Source organism: Lissotriton helveticus, chromosome 2_1 (genome assembly GCF_964261635.1).
Source record: "Lissotriton helveticus chromosome 2_1, aLisHel1.1, whole genome shotgun sequence".
NCBI classification, from domain to species: domain Eukaryota; kingdom Metazoa; phylum Chordata; class Amphibia; order Caudata; family Salamandridae; genus Lissotriton; species Lissotriton helveticus.
The window spans coordinates 1,875,624,930-1,875,650,434 of NC_136059.1; the positions used below are offsets into that span (position 1 = coordinate 1,875,624,930).

The 25,505-nt window shown below is 44.0% G+C and overlaps 2 protein-coding genes across 2 annotated transcripts in view; one reads left to right on the forward strand and one right to left on the reverse strand.

Moving 5' to 3' along the window:
• Positions 1-7,981, forward strand: part of RAB33B (RAB33B, member RAS oncogene family) — a 34,716-nt gene extending 26,735 nt beyond the window's left edge. Inside the window, exon 2 of the mRNA XM_078676792.1 lies at positions 4,466-7,981. Coding sequence (XP_078532918.1) covers positions 4,466-4,912 — 447 coding nt within the window. The 3' untranslated portion in view covers positions 4,913-7,981. The remainder of the gene's footprint in view (positions 1-4,465) is intronic.
• The window catches only part of LOC144818914 (malate synthase-like), a 388,110-nt gene that overhangs the window by 264,176 nt on the left and 98,429 nt on the right, over positions 1-25,505 (reverse strand). The window lies entirely within an intron of this gene.

Here is a 25,505-nt window from a genome sequence, read left to right on the forward strand (position 1 = left end):
GTTACCGTCCATACCCATCTCACACAGCGTCCGGAGACAGAGCTGGAAGAAGCACTGTGGTACTTTTTAGCCCATATCCTCATTGTGAGTATTGACACGAGCACTGTCAGTGGGAGGCTACAAGGCACATCCTAGGCACTGATATCAGGCTGCATTGCTGCTCTGCCCCGTTCATCTGTAAGTGGTCGTGGTGACGGACATGCTCTAGTGTATAACAGGGCGGCGGGGTGAGGTGGGATCTCTCTTGGTTTTGGCATTGTGGTTGCAGTGCCACATGGGGGGTCCCGTGCTTATGCCACTACCCCTGACTCTGATTCTCTCCGCAATTGTTTGCCCTTTATAGCCAGTGGCAGCCTCACTACATTGACCACAGCACTGATTTGGAGCTGAGTTTTATTCCCTTTCCTGGCCTTAGTTCGAACTAGTCCCCCAGTTTTTAAACGCCTGTCCTCCATTTTGCAGCCTCGGTTTACTACTTTCACTGCTGCTGCACCGAGCAGCCTACCAGTTCTGCAGCTCAATACCGTTTACTACATCTCTAGTTTCCATCTTCCTTGTGTGGGTGGAGGTGGCGGCAAAAGACTAGAGGAGGAGGTAAGTGGTAATTGCTGCCTGCTAAAGTGTTGCGTGCAGCCTCTTACTGTTATTTTTATTTTAGTTTTTGCTTGTGGGCTATACTCATCCTTTTCTTGCCTTCCTTGGATGTATCATCCTGTGATGGGCATTGGAGGTTATTGACATTGTGGAGCGGGCGCTATTTTATACTCTTGTGACTTTTTTCACCTAAGGGAAGAACGATGGGCTAACGGAAAACCCAAGGGGACAAATCAGTTAATCAAGGCAGTACTTTGCGGAGGAGTACTGTGGATTCCTTTTTGGCTTGTGCCATCAGTGTTGTTTCTACGGAAATTGTACTGGCTGAGAGACATTTTTCTAGGTACTTTGGTGTTGCCTCTGGCTGCCCTCTGACCTCCCCGGTTGGCAAACTTGCTAGCCCAACGTCTATTGCTCCAATTGGCCTGCCAGCTGATTTGGCCACATGTCATTTGACTAGTGTGCTTGTTTTATCAAGTAATGACAATTTAGACCCCACGCTACCTAATCATTAACCTTGTGCCAAAAGGAAGCATCAAACCAAACATGGGGTAGCACCAAATTACAACCGAATAGTAAACGTAAGGCTGGTCCCTAAGAGCATGTGTTTAACTCGGCAACTCCCCCTCGGCCGGCATCTGGGCAGGTTTTTTAGTGGGACAACGACTGCAGTGGGTAACCTGACATCCTTTGATTGGGACTGCATTTTGGACAAAAATTTCTATTGTGCGTGCTTGTCTTTCCCCTTTGTTGGATACAAATTATTCTTTGGAGAATATTGTTAAACAGTTAATCCCCACCAAAAATGTCACTTGTGGACAGTTGGCTCCAGTGGAGTCCTGCCAGCAGCCCGCTAGTACTGGTTGTACCACTGACCGTAATAGTACTGCTTCTATCCCTGTCCCTAGAAGTACTGGTTCAGCAAAGCCACAAGCCCAAGACACAGACGTTTTCCACTTGCGACAGTCCGGATCCAGAGGAGTAAGTGCCCATAGGGCATCCATTCTGGGCCACAGTGTTTTAGGGGCTCCATCTAGTATACAGCCCAGTCTACGATCCCCAGTTCCCCTCTACGCACTAAAACCCATTTGAATCCCCCCCTGCTTGCTGTCCATATGAGGCTATTTTAGCAGGGTTCACCCCACTCTCCCCCTTTCAGGGTTCCAGTACAGAATCTTATGTGCAACTTGAGAACAAGGTTTGTCATTGGCTGTCTAGGCACACTGGTTTCCGTGTACAAGAATATGATGACATCCTGCTGGTAAGGAGGGTGGGACAGGTGGGCTCATCCGCGAAAATTATCGGAGGGGAATGTGTAGTAATCCATTGTAGGAACCCTGAACTCGCTGTGAGGTTGGTTAGGAGTGGGGTAGAGCCCGCTTAGGGAGAGATGACAAATGCCTTGTTCCTCTGGATATTTTTTATAAGCACCTTATCAGGGACAAGGCTGCGTCTTAGGCACCCACCCCACGGGATGACTTTCCTTTCCCTATTTCAAATACATTTTCGCCACTATCTGACTTGGCTGGCATAGATTGACGTTCACCTTGTTTCGATCACTCATTATTCATTAGTAGCTGGGCTTGTGGCTACTATTCTTTCTTCCTCCAAACCTGGCTGGGCCACCTTCATCTTTATGCCCCGGTCCACCCTGCTCTGCACTTATTCTCATAGAAATACGTTCTCCGTTGAGTTGTTGTCTGGTCTCAAGAAGAGACCCCCAGTAATGATAGTGTCCCCCATCCTGGATGATCCAGTTCCTTGTTTGCCCCCTAATATTGAGATTGTTTCCTGGAACATTGGTTGCTTGGTATCCAAACTTGAGTGTCCTAATTGGGTTTCTTTTATTGATTCATTTGATATATGTATAATCCTAGGAGACCTGGTCAGTTGTTCCACAGTATTGAGCTGGGTTTGTTAATTTTTCTTTGGCTGCTTCTTCCTCAGGGAAGATGATTCAGAAAAGGGGGTGGTGATGAACAGAGTGTCTGAATTAAGCAGACCACTCTTACCCAGTCCAAAGATCAGGGCTTGATCCATCACCGTTTTTTAGCTCACTGCACCATCCCAGCTCAGAACCTGGCTACATGCAAATTAGTCTGTTCCTGTCCCAATGCATGATGGGAACAGGGCAAACCAAACTACCAAGCCAATTCTTATACTGGGAAGGAAACAAGCTTCCGGGGACCGGTTTCTGGCATTTCAGCCGTCGTCGGCCCGGCTTGCTTGAATCCTGATGGTGCAATGAGCAAGGGACTCACATCTGAGTATACCCTTCCACGCTTATGGTGGACAAAATGATTCAGAAAAGGGGGTGGTGATGAACAGAGTGTCATCTTTATGCCCCGGTCCACCCTGCTCTGCACTTATTCTCATAGAAATACGTTCTCCATTGAGGTGTTGTCTGGTCTCAAGAAGAGACCCCCAGTAATGATAGTGTCCCCCATCCTGGATGATCCAGTTCCTTGTTTTCCCCCTAATATTGAGATTGTTTCCTGGAACATTGGTTGCTTGGTGTCCAAACTTGAGTGTCCTAATTGGGTTTCTTTTATTGATTCATTTGATATATGTATAATCCTAGGAGACCTGGTCAGTTGTTCCACAGTATTGAGCTGGGTTTGTTAATTTTTCTTTGGCTGCTTCTTCCTCAGGGAAGGGCAGACCTTTGGGTGAGGTGACAGTGTGGGATAAAACCTCCCTCTGTTGTGCATCCAAGACGATTGATTTGGGCAGTGCTGATGCTCAGTGTTTCCTGATCCTTCCCGACAGGCAGTGTATTTTTTGTAGAATCTATATTTAGGGCTCCCTGTTTTGATATTTATTTTTTTGACATTTCCTTCTGTATTTATCAATATTTATTTTTTGCTAATTTTATCTGTATTCATCTGTTTATTTTGGGTTTTGTGAAAAATTGAAACGAGTATACTTCTACATTTATTTACCCAATAAACATGCACTCCTGCCTGAACGCCTGCCCAGTTTCAGTGATATAAACACACTCGGATGATAAAATATGCATATACATAAGAAAACATGCAAATGTTAGTATCAAGGTTGTGCATATCTACAGCTGTTTAAGGCTCTTTAGTACTTGCATTTCTTTATTTTGATCAACTCCCCCCCCCCCCTTACCTTTAAACCCGCAAAGATATTGGGCTGGCAGTCATGATTGAGAACATTTGGAATCACTAAAAAAAGAAGCCAATTTCCATTTTTATCCACATTTAAAAAATACGGTCTTTGCGATGGCTTCCTTTTGCAATTTTTATCAATCATTTGTTGCTGGGTGGTGAATGTATGGTAGTCCTATAATCATGGTATGGTGCCGTATGCACCTTTAGCAACAAAACGGTTATTGTCAAAACCCTGCAATAGATTAAGAATAGACACTGAATATATGTACCATTCAGAGTCTGTGTTAGGTACAAAGCCAAACATCCTGTGGTCGAAGTTGTTGTGGGCGATTCATTTAAACCACATATCTAAACTTTTTGAAGCTGTAAAACAGATTTGGATTGGGATTGTGTATTTCTTCTGATATAGTAGTCTGTCTGATAGTATTGGGCTGAGTAATTACCGTTTTTCCAGGTTAAACTTGAATACCGACAGAACTACCTCTGCCTTTCATAATGTGATTATCTATCAATGAGAGATTTTTCAAATTATGGTGTGTCCTATGTAAAATAGTTCCTGTAGATTATGATTGTATTTTTTTTAGCATAGTTACGGTCATGTTTATCAACATAATTGTGAAATAGTATGCCAGAATTATAGTGTATAGAAAATGTTTGGTAATGCAACGTCTCTTGATGTTTTAAATATTAGACTGATGTGTGATCTTTAAAATGTATTGCTATTTGTATCATTTCAGATCCAACTTTGGGATACAGCGGGACAAGAGCGTTTCAGAAAGAGTATGGTGCAGCATTACTACAGGAATGTTCATGCTGTTGTCTTTGTGTATGATATGACAAACCTGACCAGTTTTAATAACCTTCCATCATGGATAGAAGAGTGCAGACAGCACTCACTTGCTAATGGGATCCCTCGGATTCTTGTCGGTAATAAGTGTGATTTGCACAATGACCTCGAAGTGCCTACTGATTTGGCTCAGAAATTTGCTGATTTTCACAGCATGCCACTTTTTGAAACGTCTGCCAAGAATCCGAATGACACTGACCATGTGGAGGCAATATTCATGACCCTGGCCCATAAGCTGAAGAGCCACAAGCCTATGATGCTTAGCCAGTCTCTTATAGATACCAACAAAGTGCATTTGGTGCCTGAACAGAAATCTGCAATGACTTGCTGGTGTTAGCTGTAAATCTGTACAGTTGGCGAGTACGTTACGGCCTGAGAGAATGGGAGGACACCATGTGAAATGTAGCTGAATACACGTTTCTAGGGCTTTCTTCTCCAGTATGCCATCCTCTCCTTCCACTGTGCGAATGTGTCAGATCGGAATTTCTGCAGGAATTTGAGACATTTGAAGACATCCTAAACCCCCTTCAACACAGCCTTTTTAAGGATATTAATTTAATCATACATATGTTCATGTCCAAGGGCATCTTGCTTTGTATTGCTATAGAAGATCTCACTTTGTTTTGCTATAGAGGTTTTCTTTTAATAATCGATCACTTATGGTAATATGACTGCTTATGCATTAAAGCGTTTGACACAACTCATCTACTTTATAGTTGGGAGATGGATTTATAGAGGACATCAGGCAGAAAATTGAGAAAAGTCCACTCCAGCAGTTTCTTATGGTATATGGACCAGAAGTTTCTGTTTACAGTTAAATATTGACTAGCAAATTTAAAGTACTTTACTTTGGTTTGCACGGTATTTTGTACCTCCAAACGTTTTTTTTATGATTGATGGTTCACTTGAAAGTTTACAAAGTAAGGAACAAAATGTTGCAGCTGCTGTTTGTTTTCTACCCACTGGTATTGTTTTAGATTTGCTGTATAAGATTAGTTGGGCACATCGCTAGGCTAAGCAAAAAAATCCCTGATGATAAAAAAATGTTAGGGTTAGGCACTACTTACTGTAAAGCAGACGTGTGAAACTTACCAGTTCTGTCTGTCTCTTTCTCATCAAAGCACCTTATGTAAATCTTTTGACTACCCTGTAATCATTGAAGTTGAGATGGAGGTGGCAGTTGAGTCTATCTTCAGCCATGAACAAGAATGACTCCTCCCCCCTTCCTTCCAAGCAAACAATGTAATCATGCCCATTAAGTAAAGGTTGAAGAGCCCGCTGTCAATTGTCCTGCATTATATGGCATGGTTTAGAATTCTGACTGATTTTGCAGATTGTGGCTTCTAGCAGTCTGTGTGTGTTTTTTTCTTTTTGTTTTTGGAAGATTGTTCACGGTAGAGATAAGAAAAAAATATCGCAACAAAATATGCACCGTGCCCCCGAAGTATGTCACATATAATACTCAGTGGCTTACACTTCCCCACTTGTGTGGATTTCGAGTTTGAGGATGTTGAAATTGAGAACTTTTGAGTCTTAGACGAACGTATACTGTTTTGCATCATACTACTTCTGCAGTCGGCACACTGCCTTCAAGCTAGTCCGAAAAGCACCCAAGTGATGGCTGCAGAACGTGTTAAACAAGCATGATAAAAAATGATAATTATTTGTGCCCTTTCTCATGTTATAACTAGCCTTTATTGCGAAACAGGCCCGTTGGGGGCAGGCAGCATGTAGTAATTGGATTTATTTGTTATGCAGAAAGTAGAAAGACTTGAGTCTTTTTGGAGTTGCCATAACGGCTGTTCCAGTCGCACTCTGTTTGTTTCGGCCACTGCAGGTATGCCTCAGGATGTAAGGTAGAATATCCCCACCTCCACCACTGTTATAATGTATCTCCGCCTGGTGCTTACTAGCGCCAGGCAGGAACATGTATGGAACTGGTAGAATTATAGAGAATGGTGCTCCTGTAGCACAACCCTTACACGGTTTGCAGTTTGTCTATAAAACTGGGCAAAGTTTGTCTATTACTCAAATTATGTGATTGGCCGTAGGGGGTGTCATTTCACCGCTGGAAATAAAGTGCGATTATTTTGTTTTGTTATTCTAGCAGTCTCCAGGATTTTAGGTGAAATATTCACCACAATGTGTGCTAATCAGGCGTATTGCATTAAACCAACAAGTGTGGTTTTCAAATGAGGGTTGTCATTAGAAATCTCAGATTATTCATGTAACCAACCACATCAAATATAACTACCTTGCAGCAACGCACCTTCTCTGCATAATATTTAAGTTGTAATTTGTATTACAATGTGCCTTCTTTCAAAAGAATGTCGTTTCCCAGTTTAAACACACAATCACTTGTTTGTAATAAATGGATATGTAACCCAGAAACATAATCTGCTCCTAGAAATGTCACACTTAACTGGTTTCCCCCTTCTACCTCTCTAACCCTCCTGCTCGCTCTTACTCATTCAGTCGGGTACGTCACAAAATTCCGTTCCTTTCAGGGATTGCATCGAATTCCATCATTTTTGTGGTTGTATTCTTTACCTGTATGTGCTCTGGCTTTGTTGTGCCTGCGTGGGCTGCTTTCACAGTGACGCTGGACTGCAGTGCCGACTCTTACTCTTGTTACGGAGTGAAAATAAAACTGTGGTTGCTCTTCAGCATTGTGTTCAGAACGTTCCCCTCCATGGGTGTTGGGCTTCTTTTATGGGAGGCCCAGGTAGGCTTGCAGGAGTCAGTTACTGAAAGACGAGCCATCTTTTCTTGCTAGTTGCTTGCTTTGCGTAGCATGTTGGTCTGTAAACACAGAGGGATCTCACAGTGGGGTCTAGATCGATTTCATATGAATCAGAAGTATACTGGTAGTGACCTTCTTATTCCAGCTTTGCATCTTATTATTGTTTTTTATATGCTATATGTTGTCACTCTCAAGCTAAGGAGGTGCATCAAGCAATATTTTCATCTAGACTTTTACAAACTCGTCACGTGTCACTTCCCATATCAACATCCAGGAAGTAGTGATTGTTCAATGCTTGGAATACTGCTTCTTGCTATCCAAGTAAGTGCTGCACTTGGATTCATTTAATAGCTGCTAGTTGAGTGTGTAGTCATTTTCTGGCTGGCAGTGATCTCTTTGCATCTATATATAGACCTTAAATACTGCTCACAGTATTTCACCTAAACGAGCATTGCTGAAGACCAGGAACCATTCATTTTTGCAGACATGTCCTCCATTCTGAAAAAGTGTGATTATCTAATCTTGAATATTGACAACTGTACTGTATTGTCCGCTAAATTCCGAAAGAAACCGAGCAACAGAATTAAATTGCATGATGTAAAAATTTGAAAATCTTTGGTGTGAATTTGAAGTACATCCCTAGCACGCATTGTCTTTATGAAACTTCCACAGCGAGTGATTCAAAGTAATCCTCTGGTCTGCCATTAGTGCCTTAACCTCTGATCCTTTCTCTTTGTGAAATGAATTCCAGCAAGACTGTCCTCTTGTCTCCTATCTCCCCATCATGTATCGCCAAACAGTGTTGCCGTGTTAGGTGCTTTAATTGTAGTGGTGATTCAGCATTTTCCTTCAGGGCATCCAAAATCCTGTTTAACTTATTTAACGGGCATTAATGAAATTAAGAGCCACATTTAATAGAAAGACAGATGAGTTGTGGCGGCTTTCAGATCTGATCAGGGCCGAATCCTAATGCAGATGCAAATTTCTATAAATAAAAAGAGCTTGAATAGGAGTTTGATAGTGGTTGTTTTACCTGGAATGTTGTTCCAGGACTGAAAATAAGAGACTGATGCTACCAATGGTCATTTTGAAGAGAATATCTGTTTGTATGGAGTTAAAAACTTCCAAAGCATTTTGAGGGTGTGAAATTCTGGGTAGTGCAGTTATTTTGTGCCTCATCTGCTATTCTTAATGTCCTTTCTTATAGTAAAGAACTGCACAAAAGTCATCCTTTCTATTCATCTCCCAGAGCATTTGTTTATTTTTGTAATTCTCTGTATTTCTTTTTCTCCTGGATATGGAGAGAAATAAAGGGGTCATCCAGCACTGAAAACCAATAAAATCTTTAACAATAGTTACTTGTGCCTCTTTAACGAAGAGGCAAGTGGCAGAATTTGTTTTCAGTTTTTTTGTGATAACAAGCAGATCTCCGCGATAGGCCGTCCTCTCATGGGTATTTTGTTAAAACCTTGTTTTCCGAAGTAGGTAGATCTCTTGAGATTGCACCTTAGTTTATTTATCCTATATCTGGGGATAGTTGCTCCTCTTCTGACTTTGCGATGGGTGTTCTCCAGCTTCCCTTGGGACTGAAAACCGCTAGCTAATGTAACTGCCAATGGTTGTAGAAGGAACACTAACACTGTTATCACAGTCCTTTTTGTGTTTTGTAGAGAATCCTTTACAAATATCTCTTCTTGGTACACTGTGATCAGTGTGTAAACAGTACAAGAAACTTTATTTGGTTTTTCTACTCCAAGAATTAACTTTCTTTATGGTAAAAGGGAACTGTGGAATTGATCTGTATACATTTGTACTACTTGAATCTGCAATCCAAGCTCTAATATCTGACTGCATCTTTCATACTCACTGGTTTTAATCTGGACGTATCAACGGACAACAGATTGCTACTTTAATAAAATATTTTAAACCTAAATGCTAGATTAAGGTTTGCCAGTCCAGCACAGCACAATGTAGATTTAAAATGTATTTAACATTAATTAATGCGATTTTAAATTTGGTGTCTTCAAACTATATATTAAGTAATTTGTCATCACGTTGTAACACTGTTTAAAGTCATGCAATTAATCCTACTGGTTAAAATGTTTTAACAAATTTAATGCATGTTGATAAATTGCATAATGCCCTCACTATGAGCTCATTCGCACAAAAACATTAGGAAATAATTGTACTGTTGAAGTCCTTGCACATTTTTATAACCATTAAAAAGAGAATTTTGATACAGTATGTTGAATAAATGTATCAAATGTATGTTTATATAAATGTTACTTGTCCATTTATGTTTTTTTAAAAAGGAAGCTTAAAATCTTGGATTATGATTTACCTAGGAAATGTTTTCCGATTTGCACAAGGCGCACCTTTGTGAAATACATGGTAATCATGCAATAAATTATATTTTCTTGATTGTGTAGAGTTTTGTGTGGCATTTGAATTCTTTTTGACATCACTTTATTCCACAAATCAACCATTAAACCCATTTCTACAAAGTAATGTACAACCTCCTCACATTTTCCATTCCCTACCCCAGAAAGTGAATTAAAAAAGTCTGTACTTGTAACCTCTTCTCCAAATTAAGTAACGGCACCACTTTTCTCACAGATTTTCAAGTCGTCTCTGATAGGAAATGATCCTTTTGGTGTCGACACAGTTCCAAATGTATCCACTATGAAGATGTGTCAGATTGATGATTGCTCTCTGCAGGTACAAGTGAGAACCCAGAGGTGCGACGATTAATCCCCTCCACAGTGCTAGCTGCACTAATGTTACGGTGGATACTGCCAAGGATGATTCATGGCCAGCATGAGAGTTCTCTAGTGTGATACAGCATACATGTGATAACTGTCACAGTAAAGGTAACATTGAAGTGGTAGTAGGTTTGAGCAGAGGTGCTCCATATAAAGCATAATTAAAGCTTGTAGTGCCATTAGAAAAGTAAGGGAGTGAATTAAATCAAACTTTATAAGATTTACGTTCCCTTCAAGATACATGGCAGTCTTTAGTGCGGCAAATTTGTCTTCATTATGTTTCTTTTGTTGTTGTCTGGAGGCTGAGAACCCTCTGTGAAAGAGCAGATTCACTTTCTAAATAAGTTCTTAATCTTATTAGTGGGAGACGAGATGGGAGAAGTATGAAAAACGCACATCTGGTGTCCCAAACAAGGATGAAAGTTTTTTCACCCTCATAGGTTTTATTCCTATAATGGATCAATTACGTGTATTCTGCTTTTCACCATCGGCTTATCTATAGCCATGATGATTGTATGCTTCAACTGCTATATATGGTGCTTGATACGATTCCCATAAAATCTGTTAATTTCGATAAATATAACCTCTAATAAAATATTGAATAAATATGTCTTTTAAAAGCAATCCGATTGTCATCAGTGCTGGAACTTGTGGCAAGAAAGCGATGGTTACTTGATTGAGGACTCTGCTTCGACCACAAAACGGGCCACCTCGCTAGAAATCTGCACGGACTCTCACTGTGAAAGTTTGGCATCCTTTTTCGTGGAGAAGGTGCAGGCTATCTACCGAGGATTCTTGCCATCTGTGCCCGGGGTTGAGCCTAGTGGTGTGATGGCTACGATCCATGAAACTCTGTCCTCTCTGCCTGCTATGTCTGTTGAGGCTTTTGACACTCTGAGCCTCAAAATTAAATCCGGCTCTCCCTTAGATCCGCTGAAGCCTGAGATATTTACTCTTCTCCCGCCCCTCTGTCGTGAGCCCATTTTGGATGTGATTAATCTCTCACTCACTGAGGGCGTGGTCCCTTCCTCGTGGAAGCAAGCAGTGGTCAGCCCCATTTTGAAGAAGCCTAATCTGGATCCCCTGTTACCTGAGAACTATCGTCCCATTTCCCTCCTGCCTTGGCCCGCCAAGGTCACTGAGGCACACGTGAATTCCATCTTGTCTGCCCACCTCTCTCGCAATAATATTCTAGACGAGAGCCAGAATGGGTTTCGGGCACAACACAGCACCGAAACTGCCTTGCTCTTTATGACTGAGCATCTGCGTTCGGTGCTGGATGCGGGGCAGACAGCGGCGCTCCTCTTGTTAGATCTGAGCGCCGCGTTTGACACGGTGTCTCATGACATTCTGATGCGGCGGTTGGTGGAAGTGGGAATTGAGGGGACGGCTCTCCAATGGTTTCGCTCCTTCCTTTCGGACCGGTCTTTTAAAGTGGCTATTCCACCTGGTCAGTCCTCTTTCCATCCATTGGGACTGGGAGTCCCTCAGGGCTCTGCGTGAGCCCCACTTTGTTCAACTTATATGTGAAACCGCTGGCTGCAGTCGTTAGACAGAGTGGCCTAACCATGACATCGTATGCCGACGACACGCAGCTGGCGGTGACACTCAGTGGGGACCCTGAGGTGACTGCTCCCAGATTCCGTGCAGGACTTATAGCCGTGGCTAACTGGATGCGCATTAACTGTTTACAGTTAAATGCCAAAAAGACCGAGGTCCTGATTCTAGGGAAGCAGGAGGAACTTTGGGGAGATCAGTGGTGGCCTCCAGAATTGGGGGTGACTCCCATCCCAGCTGCCGAAGTTAAGAACTTGGGGGTTTGGCTGGATTCTACTCTCTTTTACCAGCCACACGAAGAAGATTGCAGCTACCTGCAATGGTATTCTGCGAGGAATGAGACCTGTCCTCAAATTCTTCGACCCCCCCCACTCGGCAGCTGGTGGTCCAAGCCTCTATTCTTTCTCGGCTGGACTACGGGAGTGCACTGCTGCTTGGAGTGAATCAGGCGGAGGCTACTAGGCTGCAAAGGGTGCAGAATGCTGCGGCGCGGGCCATTGTTGGCCTTCCGAGACGTTGTTCTGTCTCTGCAGTCTTGACCTCTCTTCACTGACTGCCGGTTAGACAGAGAATTAAATTTAAGGCTCTCTGTCTTACATTTAAGATCTTGAAACTCTCCTCTCCCCCAGCTCTTGCGGGTCTTGTCTCCCCCTATGTTCCTGCGCGGGCTCTTAGGTCGGAATTTCTTCATCTGGCGATTAAAACCAGGTTCAGACTGACTAGGATGGGAGGCCGTTCCTTTCGTGTTCTGGCGGCAGGACTGTGGAACTCTCTTCCTGTCCATATTCATGCCCTTAACTGTCTAACTCTCTTCAGGCGCGCCATAAAAACTCATCTGTTTGTCACTGCTAACTGATCCCCTGTCTTTTCAGCTTCGACTTGTTGTGTTGTGGCATTTGATCAGGCGCCAGGACGCCCCTTTGCTGGGGCAGCTGTGCGCCCAATAAAAGTTATTAACATAACATAACATAACACAATGTGGTTGAGCCTCTCTGTGGTGATCTCAGCACTCCCCAGACAGATCCTGGCCCCATGAAACAAGAGTGCCAGGTGCAGCAGGTGACCATTCCGGTTGAGCAGTGGCTGCCACTGAACTGGGGTGCTACTATGAGGGGCGGCTCCTTATTGACCCAGGGCTCTCACTAAGTCACATTTCTGTGTAGGTAGAACCCTTAGTAAGAAATGGAGGGCGGATGTTACCCTCTGCAGAACTCCATGGAGATGGAGGCAAGCAATGAAATAGTGATCCTGTGCCACAATGTGCAGTTTCCTGAAGCCATTGCATTACACTTGGCCCACTAAGACCAGAAGTAGTCCAGCATTTTATGCCTGGCTCCTGGGTCTTCCATCCCTCCTGGGGTTGGTGTGCACCCTACAGGCTTCATACCCCCTTGGACTGTGCAGTGCTGTATGGGCAAATTATACCCAACCCATATCCTATCATACATGGTGGGCTTGGGTATCTTTTCTCCGAGGGGCTCATACTTCTGTGGAGGAGAAACATTATACACCCTTTGTTTCTAGTGGGGTCAAGAGATCTCTTGATAGATATATGAACTTAGCCTCACAAGGCCTGGTGGCGCAATATCCCTTTGTGTCTTCTCCTTAACTTACCCTCCCTATTGTCGCAGGGGTCTCGATCTCTCTTTCTCTTGTTTGCTTTATTTTTACTTCTTTCTCTTTTCACTTTTTTTCTTTCTTTATCTTGCTGATTGATTTATACAACTGATTCTCTCGTATTGCTTCTTTATTGCTTTTTCCACCATATTAATTGGTATGTCGGTGATATATATGATATTGATTATATCTATACTGATGAATGCTTATTTATCTATTTATTTGTGTTGCTCTCTTTTTGGTTGTATTGCTTATTATGGTATTTTAATTGTTTGTTTATATTTCTTCTCTCAAACTAATAAAGCTATTAGAACAAAAAAAATTATACCCCACCCCAACAAACTGTGGATCTCTTTGGGGCCAGGTAGGTGGGACGTGGAGGCTTCTCACAGTATTTTCTTTGGATCCCTACTGATATAACACCCTTGAGCATGAAGTGGGCTGCCAGACTCCTCTTCCCTGGTGCTAGAAAGAAGGACATGTGGTGACATTGTTATAATGATCCTGTTGTTCCTTTGTAGGTATATCCCTCTCTTGAATTCTAAATGTTCGTTATTTAGATATAAAAGTTGAAATATAAAAATGCACATTTATTCGTGTGATCATGCATTACAACATATTATTTGTCTGCCTGAACATATTCATGCTATTTTGGATGAATAAAATTCGCTGTTCTGATGATCATTCAAATTAATCATAGAAGGGGATAATTTCACTTCTCGTTTATAGTTTTTAGGTCTCGCCTGTCAATGCGCTTGCGAGAATATAGGGGCTTAACGAGAGCTTAACGATCGGGCGATTTGATGCTGTGCCCGTGAAAAGGAAGCTCAATGCGCAAGCGCATTGACCTAAAAAGCGCGTGCACATCAAAGCCATCTGACTCCCTCCCACAGGCTTCCACCCAGCGTGCGCTCTGCCTCAGGCATTTCTCCTCCCCTAATTTATTCACTGCCCACGGCCGGCCAGCCGTACTTTCACTTTGACGTCCGCTAGGCCGTCTCTCGCGTTTCTCCTGCCCCCTCCCAGTGTACTTTTATTTTTTTTAACTTGTTTAATTTCCCGCCCTCCCACCCTTGCTTGCCGTTCATTCCCCGCCCTCCCACCCTTTCTTGCCTTTCATTCCCATTTCTTATCCAAATACGAATTGCGTGTTGTGCTCTAACTTTGAAATGATTCACATTTCTTTCTTGCAGTATTCCTCGGGATATTACCTGAAGAGGGACACATTAATGCAAGGTAGACAGCCCACTTCGCTCATTTCTTAAAAGTGCTCCGGTTCTGAACTCTGGGAGGTAACATCCCCCTGTGACATTCCCCTGTGGCAACACAAAAGGTGTGACAGCAGTTTTACTCCTGTGAGGCCAGTCTACCTCCCAATAATTTACAGGAAGCCATGGGACGTTGGGCGCATGCCCTCGACCACACAGCGGAGATGCTTTTCTACTGAGGAGCCGTCCTCAGAATGTGTGCCGAGTCCTCACAAATGGCTGTGACAAAGTCTGTAGACACAGCTGCTCGGCCTTGGCACAGTGACTGCAGAGGAGGCATTTGTCAAACCGGCGTACAGAAATACCTACCGGCAAGAGGGCGTCACAACTTGCAGCGACTCCCCCTGTGTGCCAACCTCTCTGCCCCTTTCCTAGGTAAACACAGTGTGTCAGGGTGACACGTTCATGCCTGTTGTCCGAGTGAATATCGAGCTATACAAATGTGTGTCCTTCACTGACCGAACCCTCTTCAGCTGTCCCCCAGGCCCAACATTTGCGGACTCCTTTAACCAAACACACTCCAGTTGTCATGTTGTGAGCTGCGTGCCACCACTGTGTCTTTACGGTGGACCTGAGCTCGAGGCTCTGGAGGCAACACACGAGCTTCACTGATATTATAAATGCACTCAAGAGTTCCTGTTAGTTTACAGCAAGATTCCTAAATTTAAAACCAACGGTTCTACCTGTATAGATTTATATAACCTGATGTTGTAGTTATTGGTGTTACCATATTATTCTTGTATAAAATGCCACAGACGCTATTGTTCAATTGTACAGTGAACTAATACCCATTGGTGAAAAGCGCTTGATAAAGATGCTAAATAAACACAATGTTCGTGCATTTAAAAGGATCATTTTCCAGTATTGTCCATGTGCGTCCGTGCCAGGCGGTGCCTGTGTGTGTTGGTGTGTGTCTGAACAGTGCACAGCGTGTGAACACAGCCCGTGTTGCTAGGCATGCAGACATGTCTTCTAACAATGTTCACCTAGCCGCCATCTCTTCTAACAATGTTCACCTAGCCGCCATCTCTTCATAATCATCTGCACGGGGAGATTTGAACTTCTGACCTCCTGCCAAAGGATGTCTCGGGTAAAACGAGACCTCTAGTGAATGTTAACTGGTGACCACCCACCCGAACGCTGCAATAAATGTTCTGATACATTCAGTGAGCACGATTAAAGGGGCATAAACATAGGGGCGCAACCATTCCTTAAGTGAATCACGGCGCAGCCATAAAACCCTGCGAGCTGGAGCAGTGGAGATCGCGGGAGGGGGAGAGGGTCGTCTAGCCTGAGCACAGAGGCGCATGTCACTAAAAACAATAGACACCCCAGAGGCGCAGCACTCATGAGTGCAGCAGGAGCAGTGCACCAGGACCCGCGGGTCTCAGGGGTCCACTGCACCGCGGCGATGGCTGTTTCAATCACCACCGGGTGAGGTGTGGGGGGACTTCAACTTCCGTAGTTAGTGTTATATGAACCATGGCATCTTTGCTTGGCCAATGGACACCCGGGCTAAGAGCTCTGGGCACACTGGAAGCGCACGTGTGCTACCTGCAGTCAGGGCTTTAAGTGGGCCAGGTCTTGCCAGTGCTCGGGTCTGGCAGTTCTAAACAGCAGGTGCTGAGACGGGTCCCTATCAGGCTCTCCATTTTTGTCGTCACCCTCAGGGTGAAAACAAATCCTATCTCTGCAGCAGTGCCGCCCTTCACTGCCTGGAATGTAACTTCGTAGTTCTTTCAGTCTCATCATTTCAAAACTGAAGCATTTTCAATATTCTATACAACGAAGCCATAGTTGTTGCTTTGCTATCTTAGGCAACTAACAACCATTGACAAAACCAATAGTTCTGGCTTGTTGTAGGTGTAGTGTTACTTTTTATTTTATATCTGGATGCAATGGCAGAAGCAGCAAAATACCAGTCTGGAGACACACTATGCCAGACAAAGATTTTTAGCTTACGTGTTTTAAACCACGCCCTTAATTGCATCTTCCACGCCCCTTGGAGAGAACCCCAGTTTTTAGGTCAAGCCTATCCCATTCCGCAGCTTTATTACAAATGTCACAAAAAGATGTTAATATTTCACTCATGTTCTTGGATTTTCGTCACAATAAAATACACTGAACATAATCTTCACAAAAGTTATTTACAAAAGTTTAAGCTATTGCCATTATAAATTACAATCACTTTTATTTAAGTATTAATTATTTAAAAAAATTAAAAGCCATTGTTATTTGTAATATCAATACATCTAAGTCACGTAAATACAAAACATGTTGCATTACAAATGCTTTAGGTGTCGCATTTGCAAAAGTTATAACTATTGGCATTGTAAATGACAAAGCTATTAATTTAGCTATTTTCAAAACCAACACATAAATAAAAAAAATGTAATTTACAAGACCAATAGCTCAAACTTTCCTAATGCGAGACCTATTGCATTGCAAATGCTTGTTAAATGAAGGGCATCGTGTCACAGAATATAAATAAATGAAAGGATGTTAAGGCCTTTTCTGCTTATTGTTTATTCTGAAACGTTAAACAATGATCAGATATGTTATATAAACTAAGAACAGGGGGTGAGACAGAGAAACATTTTATCAGAGACTCGACACAGAGGCTATATAGAATCGTATCATCTTGCTTTGCTGCCAGCTGCCAGGAGGTGCAGTTATCCTTTGCCCAGTGGGCTTATTGGCCTGCCTGCTGACAGGCACATATTTCAAAAGATTGGTAGTTCCAAAAACATATCTCACTTAAATAGTGCACACTGGGTTGTGGGGTGGTTGTAGTCCTACTGGCTTTTAGTTTCGACTTACCACATTGACAAAGTCCTCGGTGCCAGGGGGTCTAGAAAGCCTATTTCCAGGACATGCTCTGGAAAATATCCAGAAAACATCAACATGAAGTAAGATAAAGCAAGCCTCTACTGGTGGAGTGGCCTAGGGGAGGGATTGTAAACCCCACCTCCATAACATATCAAAGTGTATCCAGGCATGTTAAGCCTGGGCTCTGTGTACTTGGAGCCTACTGGCGTATTTATGCCCTCTTGCGAGCCCACAGAGTGGTCAGACGAAGGAATGCTGTCCCATTAAACCTCACCTATCATTAGACAGATCCACTGAGGAGCTTCTTGATCTACAAGGTTTAAAAGTGGCCAGAGAGTGGCCTTTAACTGAATTCTTCTACCCCACACCTACTCAGCTCAAGTCTCTAACTTGACATGGCATCTGACAAATCCATATGTGGGTACAATAACGGTGTTCGCCAGCATGGTGTCAACAAACGGTCCAGTGCCTCGCAGTGCCAAAGGAAGCAGAGTGATGAGGGTCTTCTTGACCCAGATAAAACTATCCATGATCCAGACGAAACGACCATGAATAGCTTCATGAAGCGATTCTTCCAAGAAATAGGAGCAGTCTGAGCTGACCAGGAGAAAACGCCCTGAAAGAGCTGCTGAAAGGTGTGGACAAATTGGGCGAAAGGGTCAAAATACTCCAAAGCACTCGGGATGAACGAACTTTAGACCTTGAGGAATATAGAAATTGACTGGCTTTACTGAACCGCCATATTATTGTTCTGCAAAAAAAATCCGGTAAAGTGAAGGGAACAGATGGGTTTTGTAACCTACACATGCATGGGGGGCCCAAGGCGACAGAAGTGATGTGAAATTTTATAAAATACCTTCGTGTTTGAGATGCAGGATGCTTGAGAAATATACTTGTCCTATAAACGCCTCACCTCATTTTTAGTGCCATGCAGTGAGGTGAGAAGTTATGGAAGGATTCTCATTATGTCAGAACTCTGATAATAGACTCTCTGATTATACCGTGCCTCATATTGTATCAGGGTTTGGATTTGAGCAAGACTCTGATTATGCCCCTTTTCTACAAATTTACTTGTAGGCTACAAAGCACAACTAGTTTGTGCATACCCAGAAACATACATGCTAAAGGGTATTCGCCAGCTCCTGTACAATCTCTTACCGCACTTTAAACGTTCGAAATGTACTCCTGTCAAGGGCAGGGGTAAAACATTTTTATGGTTGGCGTGTAGGGAAATGATTTTCTCCATTGGGGAAAAAAAACCATGCAAATTTGTCATCGCTCAGCAGATTTTCGCATGAGCAAACGTGCAAGTGTATTTTTGTTCATGCGAAAATAGAATTCACAGATGTGTGCAGGGAGATTGGTTTCTAGACCTGCTTCTGTAAACTATTCAGAATTACTGAAAGTCGTAAATCTGCTCCAATGAAAATTCATAGACCTGCAGGTGCACTTTTGTGACTCGAAGAAGGCCCCTAATTTATTATCATATTACAGATTACATTCCCATAACGGCTTTATACTGATTCTTAAATGCTAATCTTTTTTTTAAAAATGTTGCCACGCATCAAAAAGGATTTCTTAAATGACGCATCAGAGAAATGGTACTGAATATTGCACAGCAGTTTAACATAACGTTTTTGAAGTTGCTATTGTGCATTATTTTGAAAGCAGACAAACTCCAGTCTTGCTTTCATGCTACTTCATATATTTGTACATGGGGGAGTCTTTGGGGAGCATTATAAATCTCCACAACTTGTTAAATTTAGTAAGCATGTGTACACATCTTTATTTTGGAACCACTATCCGTAATGTAAGCTAACCGCTCCCTGCATTTCCTTAGAATGCTCAGACCAATAGTAAAGGCTTTGCGTTATTGAATCCTGTATACAGTTGTTAACAACTTATACATCGGCATTTCTTGCCTCAGTTCACAAAATCCTCTTACCCACAGCCATATTATTGTTACTTTAAACTGGCAGCCAAAAGGTTCGTGCTGTGGAGGGTCGTTGGGCCTGGCCTACTTGTCCTTTGGACAAAATAAATACGAAGACTTGTCCGTGACCTCAGATAATATGTCCTGGGTGTCAGGCTACAGGAACTCCACATCCCTGGAAGTGAAGTTCTACATCTGGAGACTAATGCTGTGCTTGAAAGGTCAGAGGACGACTGCATTCAAATTAACCGAGCCACCAGACATCTTAGTCTGCCTCTACTCTTTTGAAGATAAAGACAGACTTCTGCATGCAACAAGAAAAGCACATCAAATCTACAACAGAAACGAGCTAAAAATCTATCAAGACCTCTATAGAATCGTACTGCAAAAAAGGAGAGTAATATGCTCCCTCAGGAGCTAAGGGACTACATATAAATGAGGCCACCCATTCCCTATCCTTTATTTTGAATGGAAACCTGACCTGAGCAACAAAATCCATTAAGGAGGCATGTGCAATTCTGAGCCCGACGCTGCCGAAGTACTAGGAGTGCCAGATGGGCTGCTTCAGTCAAGGAGCCATGAGTGGCGGAAGGTCCCATTAGAGTGCTCCCTGTGAGCCTACAAAGAAGAGCGAGACAATGGAGGAGCGTAGGGCAGCAATAGTATCCCTTTCAGAGGTCCACCAATCAGCAGCTTCCCCCAAGTCTGATTTCGCCTCATCTGACACAGTAAACGCCCTCCTCCATAATTGTATGGGGTGAAAGGGGTCAGGGGGAAGCACACCACACAATTTTAGCATTTCTGAGTATTTGGTTTACTCCAGGAGTTAGGCAACACTTTCTCTAATACCCAACAGTAGTACACCCCATATTTCATACTACCTTGAGGATAACTTAATGTGAGGCATACAAGATATCATTAGCCTAAACTTTTTAACTACTCGCTACTGGGCTGTGACAAATTGTTGATAGTTGGTGTCTGAGGCTTGGTAAAGCCTTTACGTTTTTGTGGTTCAAAATGGGAAGGGGTAGTTGCACCCACACACATGACCGCCACAAAATATCTGGCACATGTTGTTTGAAATAGGATTTTTGGTAGGCTAGAGCATGTGCCAAAGCCAGGCAGAAACCACCACTCTAGTCAGAATAAACGAGTTACACTCCTAAAATAACCCCTGCTCACCCTCCTTGGTAGCTTGGCACGAGCAGTCAGGCTTATCTTGTTGAGCTTCTGAAAGCACGTCGTCCGCAGGCGTCTGTTGGTCAGTGCAGGAGTCGTTGGGGCCCTCGAAGTCACACGTGTTGCAGATTGAACTCCTCTCTGTTTAAGTCAGGAGCGTCGGCAGGCGCCGAGTGCTGCGGTGCGAAGTGCAGCAGTGCGGTGTCCTCAGGTCACGTTGCGAGCAGCGGCTAGGTGGCAGCGTCAGATAGCGTCGGCGTGAGACCAGGGTCGCAGTGCGAAGGGAATGTGGTGCTCGTCGCGGTGCTGGCAGGTAGCAGTACAAGCAGTGTCGTCGTTGATGTATCGCTGATGTCGGCTGACGAACAGGAGTCGATGGCGCCCGAGTTGGTAGGCCAAGGCTGTGGTGGCGGATGAGAGCGTTGCGTCGTGTTACTTTACGAGCGGTGCCCTTGAACTACGGTGTAAGCAGCGGGGTCGATTTTTGGCGTGGAGCAGCGGCGTCGGGGATACCACGGTGTCATCATGAAGCGGTGCGGAGTGCGGGGCTCACAGGTTGCGGTGCGGGCAGCGGCTCGGTGCTGGGGTCAGCAGGCAGCGTATGTGAGACCAGGGTGCCCTCTGCGGTGCTTTTAGGACACTGAGTCAGCAGCGGTGTTGTAGACATCGTCGGGCGGCTTTTCTTCTGTGGCAGTACAAAACACTCCATTCCCAGTGCTGAGGGCAGTAGAGCTTGAATTATTTTCTGTTCCTGAGACTTCTTGAACAGGGGGGCACACTCTACCTCAAGCCCATGGAGAAACCCACAAAGTAGATTGCAGAAAGTTCAGTCCAGTCCTTTCACAGCCCAAGACGGAAGAAGCCACTGCAGGCCAACCCAGCAAGGCACACAGCAAAGTGGTAGTTCCTCCTCACAGCTTCTCCGGCTCTTCTTCTTGGTTAAAAGAGTTCTGAAGTTCAGGCTTCTGGGCCCCAATATTTATATCCAAAAATCTTTGGATCTCTTAGGCAGAGAGTGTCTGTGCCCAGCCAGAACCAGTTCTGCCTTCTCTGGTGTGACTTCCTGGCAGGAGGTGGAGACAACATGGTCAGAGGCAGACCAGGCCCTTTAAGGTGCAAGGAAATCTCCCCCTTCCCCAATTGCAGCCCAGGCCTATTCAGCCTTATCCTGACTCACCTAGACTATCTGGAGCCACTCCTGCTCCCCAGCCTTCTGTCATCCAAAACCCAGACAGGCAATCCACATTCCAGCAGAGGCACACAGGATGACTGAGCAAAAAAATACCTACTTTCTAAAAGTGGTATTTTCAAATACAGAATGTAAAAATCACCTTCACTATAAGATGCATCTTTAGATTCTGAGTTCAGGCATACTAAACTTTATTTTCCTACCTAATTCCCCAGGCCAGTTATGTTTATAAGATGTTATAAACGAACTCCCCATTCTGTCCTAAGAGGAACAGGTAACCTTGCAATGCCGAAAAACGAAATTGGCCGTAATTCGCTATCAGGACATGTCAAACACACCTGGGCATGTCCTACCTTTCACATGCACTGCACCCGACCCACAGAAGTACCTTGGGCCTACCTTAGGGGTGACTGACATGTAAGAAAAGGGAAGGTGAGGGACTGGCAAGTGTGTGCAGTGGCCAAGTCGACATGGCAGTTACAAACTGCACGCAGACTCCGCACTGGCGGGTCTGAGTTACCTTTTCAGGGCTACTCATGTGGGTGGCACAATCTGTGCTGCAGGCCCACTAGTAGCATTTGATTCACAGGCCCTGGCACACTTAGTGCACTTTACTAGGGACTAACAAGTAAATCAAATATCCAATCATGGAAATACCAATCCATAACACAATTTACCACAGGAGCACTTGCACTTTACCACTGATCAGCAGTAAGAAAAGTGTGCAGAAACACTACGCCAGCAAAAACCGAGCCAAAACTGGGAGGTCAGAAAGCAAAAACTCAGGGGGGACACGCCAAAAGATGCCAAGTCTAACACACACAACAGCATCTCTACCACTCTAGGTGTTACTGATGGTGAGCTTGATGATCACAACTTAAAATGTAAGAGGTTTAAATAACCCTACAAAACAGTAATAGTTAGTAAATCTTTATTGCTTGATTAAATAAAATCATTACAATGTGTGTATGAATAAATACAATGTTAAAAATAAACTATAAAATATTGACTCATGGGGAACTAGCAAGTAAACTCTCTTTGAGAATGGGTCCCATTAAAAGTCAATGAGCGAAGAAATGGAGGAATAATAATCATTCCACATTTTGGTTTTGCTGAAGGATTAAAGAGCTTCAAATTGGACTCAGTCAGTAGTATACTAGTGCAGTATAATTAAGTGGTTCAAGTAGATTTCTCCCTAACCCTTCAAACCAATGTTGAATTCTTCACAGGTTTACAGTAGTGACAACCAAAACAACCCACCTGCTGAAGTCCGACTAGACCCATTTACTATCCAAACCCTTCCTTCATCAATACATTTCTTCCTCTGGGGAAAAAAGTGCAGGAGTTTGTATTCTGATACAACGCCGCTGTGCCTTTAAGGCATAAGATGGGCCCCTGGATAGTCATGGAAGGAACATATGGTGGGATCCCCCTTATAATTGCTGTGATGTATTCCCCTAATTCTGGGGCACGTGCAATGCTTCCTTCAGACACTAGACACACTAACAGAGAGGGACATGACATATGGTCATGAGTGGTGAAGTTGACGGATCCTACAATAGGTTTGTGGAGAACAACCGTACTCTGTGCCAGCCAAAGCCAAGCTTGAATAAACAGGGGATAGTTGATGGATGGAGGTACAGACACCCGCTGGGTAAGGAATATTCCTTCTACTCGACGGCTCCTAAAAGCTATGCTAGGATTAACCATATCTTCTTGGACAAGTTACTCCTTTCCACTGTACAGGAAATGAACCAAGAGCTGATAAAGCTGTCTGACCTCGTTCCCCTATCTTGTGTTCTAGAGCTACCCGGAAGACAGAGCAAAGTGGAAAACTTCCCCCAGAGTCATAAGCTAGTGTAACTAAAACTATAAAAGACTATATTGCAGACAAGGACACGGAGAAGTCTGTGGAAGTCAGTGCAAGTACTCTATGGGATGCTTGGAAATCTGTAATGAGCGGCTCCTTCATTGCTGAAGCTGTTTATTTGAAGGGAACGAGAGAAGCCCTCCTAAAGCAGTATGGACCGAGTTGAAGGAGGCTGAAAAGGCACACAAGCAGATCTAGTCTCAAGGAATTTTGAGGATAATACTCAACATGAGGGGGCAATCCAAGGTACTTGAAACTGACAGGGCGAACCATCTGCTGATTAAACCGGATAATACATTTTATTCACTTGATACTAAACCTAGGAAACTACTGGCTAACCTCCGGGAAAGGCAGGTTAACAGCCATATTGTAGAAGTCAGGAATAAAGATGATATTTTATGTACTACCAAAGTTGAGAAAGCCTGCTGCTTCCGCAATATCTAGAGCAATCTATACAAGAGAGACCCCTGCCTTCATGACTTCTAGAGCAAGCTAAGCAAGAGAGACCCCTACCTTCATGACTTCCAGAGCAAGCTATGCAAGAGAGACCCCTGCCTTCATGGCTTCTAGAGCAAGCTATACAAGAGAGACCCCTGCCTTCATGACTTCTAGAGCAAGCTATACAAGAGAGACCCCTGCCTTCATGACTTCTAGAGCAAGCTATACAAGAGAGACCCCTGCCTTCATGACTTCCAGAGCAAGCTATGCAAGAGAGACCCCTGCCTTCATGACTTCCAGAGCAAGCTATGCAAGAGAGACCCCTGCCTTCATGGCTTCTAGAGCAAGCCATACAAGAGAGACCCCTGCCTTCATGACTTCTAGATCAAGCTATACAAGAGATACCCCTGCCTTCATGACTTCCAGAGCAAGCTATGCAAGAGAGACCCCTGCCTTCATGACTTCTAGAGCAAGCTATACAAGAGATACCCCTGCCTTCATGACTTCCAGAGCAAGCTATGCAAGAGAGACCACTGCCTTCATGACTTCTAGAGCAAGCTATGCAAGAGAGACCCCTGCCTTCATGACTTCCAGAGCAAGCTAAGCAAGAGAGACCCCTACCTTCATGACTTCCAGAGCAAGCTATGCAAGAGAGACCCCTGCCTTCATGACTTCTAGAGCAAGCCATACAAGAGAGACCCCTGCCTTCATGACTTCTAGAGCAAGCTATACAAGAGATACCCCTGCCTTCATGACTTCTAGAGCAAGCTATGCAAGAGAGACCCCTGCCTTCATGACTTCTAGAGCAAGCTATACAAGAGAGACCCCTGCCTTCATGACTTCTAGAGCAAGCTATACAAGAGATACCCCTGCCTTCATGACTTCTAGAGCAAGCCATACAAGAGAGACCCCTGCCTTCATGACTTCTAGAGCAAGCTATACAAGAGAGACCCCTGCCTTCATGACTTCTAGAGCAAGCCATACAAGAGAGACCCCTGCCTTCATGACTTCTAGAGCAAGCTATGCAAGAGAGACCCCTGCCTTCATGACTTCCAGAGCAAGCTAAGCAAGAGAGACCGCTACCTTCATGACTTCCAGAGCAAGCTATGCAAGAGAGGCCCCTGCCTTCATGACTTCTAGAGCAAGCTATACAAGAGAGACCCCTGCCTTCATGACTTCTAGAGCAAGCCATACAAGAGAGACCCCTGCCTTCATGACTTCTAGAGCAAGCTATACAAGAGATACCCCTGCCTTCATGACTTCTAGAGCAAGCCATACAAGAGAGACCCCTGCCTTCATGACTTCTAGAGCAAGCTATACAAGAGAGACCCCTGCCTTCATGACTTCTAGAGCAAGCCATACAAGAGAGACCCCTGCCTTCATGACTTCTAGAGCAAGCTATACAAGAGAGACCCCTGCCTTCATGACTTCTAGAGCAAGCTATACAAGAGATACCCCTGCCTTCATGACTTCCAGAGCAAGCTATGCAAGAGAGACCCCTGCCTTCATGACTTCTAGAGCAAGCTATACAAGAGAGACCCCTGC